Here is a 5,573-nt window from a genome sequence, read left to right as displayed (position 1 = left end):
TGGAACAGCGGGGGGGGCGAAGGTGGTTATAGCTCCGGGGGGGGAGGAGACTGGAACAGCCGGGGGGGGCGCAGGTGGTATAGCTCCGGGGGGGGAGGAGACTGGAACAGCGGGGGGGGCGCAGGTGGTTATAGCTCGGGGGGGGAGGAGAGACTGGAACAGCCGGGGGGGGGCGCGCAGGTGGTTATAGCTCCGGGGGGGGGCAGGAGACTGTAACAGCCGGGGGGGGGGCGCAGGTGGTTATAGCTCCGGGGGGGGAGGAGACTGGAACAGGCGGGGGGGCGCAGGTGGTTATAGCTCCGGGGGGGGGAGGAGACTGGAACAGGCGGGGGGGGCGCAGGTGGTATAGCTCCGGGGGGGGGTGCAGGAACGGGAACAGGCGGGGGGGCGCAGGTGGTTATAGCTCCGGGGGGGAGGAGACTGGAACAGGCGGGGGGGGCGCAGGTGGTTATAGCTCCGGGGGTGGGAGGAGACTGAACAGGCGGGGGGGGCGCAGGTTGGTTATAGCTCCGGGGGGGGAGGAGACTGGAACAGGCGGGGGGGGCGCGCAGGTGGTTATAGCTCCGGGGGGGGGGTGCAGGAGACTGGAACAGCCGGGGGGGGGCGCGCAGGTGGTTATAGCAGCCCGGGGGGGGGAGACTGGAACAGGCGGGGGGGGCGCAGGTGGTTATAGCTCCGGGGGGGGGTGCAGGACACTGTAACAGCCTTGGGGGGCGCAGGTGGTTATAGCTCCGGGGGGGGGAGACTGGAAACAGCCGGGGGGGCGCAGGTGGTATAGCTCCGGGGGGGGGTGCAGGAGACTGGAACAGCCGGGGGGGGCGCAGGTGGTTATAGCTCCGGGGGGGGTGCAGGAGACTGGAACAGGCGGGGGGGGGCGCAGGTGGTTATAGCTCCGGGGGGGAGGGAGACTGGAACAGGCGGGGGGGCGCAGGTGGTTATAGCTCCGGGGGGGGAGGAGACTGGAACAGCCGGGGGGGGCGCAGGTGGTTATAGCTCCGGGGGGGGGTGCAGGAGACTGTAACAGCCGGGGGGGGCGCAGGTGGTTATAGCTCCGGGGGGGGGAGACTGTAACAGCGGGGGGGGCGCAGGTGGTTATAGCTCCGGGGGGGGAGGAGACTGGAACAGGCGGGGGGGGCGCAGGTGGTTATAGCTCCGGGGGGGGGGGAGACTGGAACAGCCGGGGGGGCGCAGGTGGTTATAGCCTCCGGGGGGGGGGAGACTGGAACAGCCGGGGGGGGCGCAGGTGGTTATAGCTCCGGGGGGGGTGCAGGAGACTGGAACAGGCGGGGGGGGCGCAGGTGGTTATAGCTCCGGGGGGGGAGGAGACTGGAACAGCCGGGGGGGGCGCAGGTGGTTATAGCTCCGGGGGGGGAGGAGACTGGAACAGCCGGGGGGGGCGCAGGTGGTTATAGCTCCGGGGGGGGGGAGACTGGAACAGCCGGGGGGGGCGCAGGTGGTTATAGCTCCGGGGGGGGGTGCAGGAGACTGGAACAGGCGGGGGGGGGCGCAGGTGGTTATAGCTCCGGGGGGGTGCAGGAGACTGGAACAGGCGGGGGGGGCGCAGGTGGTTATAGCTCCGGGGGGGGGAGACTGGAACAGGCGGGGGGGGCGCAGGTGGTTATAGCTCCGGGGGGGGGAGGAGACTGGAACAGGCGGGGGGGGCGCAGGTGGTTATAGCTCCGGGGGGGGTGCAGGAGACTGGAACAGCCGGGGGGGGGCGCAGGTGGTTATAGCTCCGGGGGGGGGAGACTGGAACAGCCGGGGGGGGCGCAGGTGGTTATAGCTCCGGGGGTGCAGGAGACTGGAACAGCCGGGGGGGGCGCAGGTGGTTATAGCTCCGGGGGGGGGGTGCAGGAGACTGGAACAGCCGGGGGGGGCGCAGGTGGTTATAGCTCCGGGGGGGGAGGAGACTGGAACAGCCGGGGGGGGCGCAGGTGGTTATAGCTCCGGGGGGGGGTGCAGGAGACTGTAACAGGCGGGGGGGGCGCAGGTGGTTATAGCTCCGGGGGGGGGAGACTGGAACAGGCGGGGGGGGGCGCAGGTGGTTATAGCTCCGGGGGGGGGGGAGACTGGAACAGCCGGGGGGGCGCAGGTGGTTATAGCTCCGGGGGGGGGAGGAGACTGGAACAGCCGGGGGGGGGCGCAGGTGGTTATAGCTCCGGGGGGGGAGGAGACTGGAACAGCCGGGGGGGGCGCAGGTGGTTATAGCTCCGGGGGGGGAGGAGACTGGAACAGCCGGGGGGGGCGCAGGTGGTTATAGCTCCGGGGGGGGGGAGACTGGAACAGCCGGGGGGGGCGCAGGTGGTTATAGCTCCGGGGGGGGTGCAGGAGACTGGAACAGCCGGGGGGGGCGCAGGTGGTTATAGCTCCGGGGGGGGTGCAGGAGACTGGAACAGCCGGGGGGGGCGCAGGTGGTTATAGCTCCGGGGGGGGAGGAGACTGGAACAGCCGGGGGGGGCGCAGGTGGTTATAGCTCCGGGGGGGGGGAGACTGGAACAGCCGGGGGGGGGCGCAGGTGGTTATAGCTCCGGGGGGGGGAGGAGACTGGAACAGCCGGGGGGGGCGCAGGTGGTTATAGCTCCGGGGGGGGAGGAGACTGGAACAGGCGGGGGGGGCGCAGGTGGTTATAGCTCCGGGGGGGGTGCAGGAGACTGGAACAGCCGGGGGGGGCGCAGGTGGTTATAGCTCCGGGGGGGGAGGAGACTGGAACAGGCGGGGGGGGCGCAGGTGGTTATAGCTCCGGGGGGGGAGGAGACTGGAACAGCCGGGGGGGGCGCAGGTGGTTATAGCTCCGGGGGGGGGTGCAGGAGATTGTAACAGCCGGGGGGGGCGCGCAGGTGGTTATAGCTCCGGGGGGGGAGGAGACTGTAACAGGCGGGGGGGGGGCGCAGGTGGTTATAGCTCCGGGGGGGGAGGAGACTGGAACAGCCGGGGGGGGGCGCAGGTGGTTATAGCTCCGGGGGGGGGTGCAGGAGACTGGAACAGCCGGGGGGGGCGCAGGTGGTTATAGCTCCGGGGGGGGGAGACTGGAACAGCCGGGGGGGGGGCGCAGGTGGTTATAGCTCCGGGGGCGGGTGCAGGAGACTGGAACAGGCGGGGGGGCGCAGGTGGTTATAGCTCCGGGGGGGGGAGACTGGAACAGCCGGGGGGGGCGCAGGTGGTTATAGCTCCGGGGGGGGAGGAGACTGGAACAGGCGGGGGGGGGCGCAGGTGGTTATAGCTCCGGGGGGGGAGGAGACTGGAACAGGCGGGGGGGGGCGCGCAGGTGGTTATAGCAGCCCGGGGGGGGGAGACTGGAACAGCCGGGGGGGGCGCGCAGGTGGTTATAGCTCCGGGGGGGGGTGCAGGAGACTGGAACAGCCGGGGGGGGGCGCAGGTGGTTATAGCTCCGGGGGGGGGAGACTGGAACAGCCGGGGGGGGCGCAGGTGGTTATAGCTCCGGGGGGGGGGAGACTGGAACAGGCGGGGGGGGCGCAGGTGGTTATAGCTCCGGGGGGGGAGGAGACTGGAACAGCCGGGGGGGCGCAGGTGGTTATAGCTCCGGGGGGGGTGCAGGAGACTGTAACAGCCGGGGGGGGCGCAGGTGGTTATAGCTCCGGGGGGGGAGACTGGAACAGGCGGGGGGGGCGCAGGTGGTTATAGCTCCGGGGGGGGAGGAGACTGGAACAGGCGGGGGGGGCGCAGGTGGTTATAGCTCCGGGGGGGGAGGAGACTGGAACAGCCGGGGGGGGCGCGCAGGTGGTTATAGCTCCGGGGGGGGGTGCAGGAGACTGGAACAGCCGGGGGGGGCGCAGGTGGTTATAGCAGCCCGGGGGGGAGGAGACTGGAACAGCCGGGGGGGGCGCGCAGGTGGTTATAGCTCCGGGGGGGGTGCAGGAGACTGTAACAGCCGGGGGGGGCGCAGGTGGTTATAGCTCCGGGGGGGGGAGGAGACTGGAACAGCCGGGGGGGGGCGCAGGTGGTTATAGCTCCGGGGGGGGGAGACTGGAACAGCCGGGGGGGGCGCAGGTGGTTATAGCTCCGGGGGGGAGGAGACTGGAACAGGCGGGGGGGGCGCAGGTGGTTATAGCTCCGGGGGGGGAGACTGTAACAGGCGGGGGGGGCGCAGGTGGTTATAGCTCCGGGGGGGGGGGTGCAGGAGACTGTAACAGGCGGGGGGGGCGCAGGTGGTTATAGCTCCGGGGGGGGAGGAGACTGGAACAGGCGGGGGGGGCGCAGGTGGTTATAGCTCCGGGGGGGGGGAGACTGGAACAGGCGGGGGGGGCGCAGGTGGTTATAGCTCCGGGGGGGGGGAGACTGGAACAGCCGGGGGGGGGCGCAGGTGGTTATAGCTCCGGGGGGGGGGTGCAGGAGACTGGAACAGCCGGGGGGGGCGCAGGTGGTTATAGCTCCGGGGGGGGAGGAGACTGGAACAGGCGGGGGGGGCGCGCAGGTGGTTATAGCAGCCCGGGGGGGGAGACTGGAACAGGCGGGGGGGGCGCAGGTGGTTATAGCTCCGGGGGGGGAGGAGACTGGAACAGCCGGGGGGGCGCAGGTGGTTATAGCTCCGGGGGGGGAGGAGACTGGAACAGCCGGGGGGGGCGCAGGTGGTTATAGCTCCGGGGGGGGGAGGAGACTGGAACAGGCGGGGGGCGCGCAGGTGGTTATAGCTCCGGGGGGGGAGGAGACTGGAACAGCCGGGGGGGGCGCAGGTGGTTATAGCTCCGGGGGGGGGGAGACTGGAACAGGCGGGGGGGGGACGGGCACGTACCAGCCGTTGATCTCGTTGGGGGAGTTGACGTCCGCCCCGCTCCGCAGCAGGCGCCGCACCTCCTCCAGGTCCCCCAGAGCGGCCGCTTCCCGCAGCCTCTCCTGCAGCTCCCGCTCCTCCAGGCGGCCGCTCATCGCCCTCCCGCCCGGGCCCAGGGCCCTTCCCGCCCCCCGGGAGCGGCCTGGCCGCCAGCCGCTGCGGAGCGCGCCTCGCAGGGCCCCTATTCTCCGTGACACCCCGCGCCCGGCCCTTTGGTTCCTAGCCCGTCACAGGCCCTCGGGCCGCCAGAGCAGCCCCGCGCCTGGCTGTGGGGAGGGACGCGGTGATCCCCCGCCGTCCCCACGCCCGGGCTGGTGCTGAGGCTCCCTGTTCAGGCGGCAGTTTGCAGCGCCCACCCTTTGGGTTGCCAACCCCTTAGCAAGTGTTCAGAAGTCGGCTCCCCAGCCCCCAAAACAGAATGACGAGCTGGGCTTAAAATCATGAGCTTTTAAATAATAATCGTCATAGGATACCAGGGACCTCAGGAGGTCATCCAGTCCAACCCCCTGCTCAGGGCAGGGCCAATCCCCCATTTTTGCCCCAGATCCTCAATGGCCCCCTCAAGGATTTGAACTCACAACCTTGGGTTTAGCAGGCCAATGCTCAAACCAGGGAACTATCCCTCCCCTGCCTTAATTAATAATAATTAATAAAGCTTTAGGCTCTTTTTATTCACCTTCTGATTATCTCAATGTTGAGTGACTTTTCCAAGGCCACACAACAAGTCAGTCTAGAAACAGAACCCTGGTCACCTACTCCTGTACCCCTTGCAGTGAACTTCATT

General features: G+C 69.9%; 1 protein-coding gene across 1 annotated transcript in view; it reads right to left on the bottom strand.

The window, feature by feature from the left end:
- ANKRD40 (ankyrin repeat domain 40) overlaps positions 1-5,053 on the bottom strand; it is a 42,159-nt gene extending 37,106 nt beyond the window's left edge. The window contains exon 1 of the mRNA XM_038372105.2: positions 4,751-5,053. Coding sequence (XP_038228033.1) covers positions 4,751-4,884 — 134 coding nt within the window. The 5' untranslated portion in view covers positions 4,885-5,053. The remainder of the gene's footprint in view (positions 1-4,750) is intronic.
- Positions 5,054-5,573: the final 520 nt, after the last annotated feature.

The sequence above is a fragment of the Dermochelys coriacea genome, chromosome 14, assembly GCF_009764565.3.
Source record: "Dermochelys coriacea isolate rDerCor1 chromosome 14, rDerCor1.pri.v4, whole genome shotgun sequence".
In the NCBI taxonomy this organism is placed as follows: Eukaryota; Metazoa; Chordata; order Testudines; family Dermochelyidae; genus Dermochelys; species Dermochelys coriacea.
This window is presented reverse-complemented; position numbering and strand designations above follow the sequence as displayed.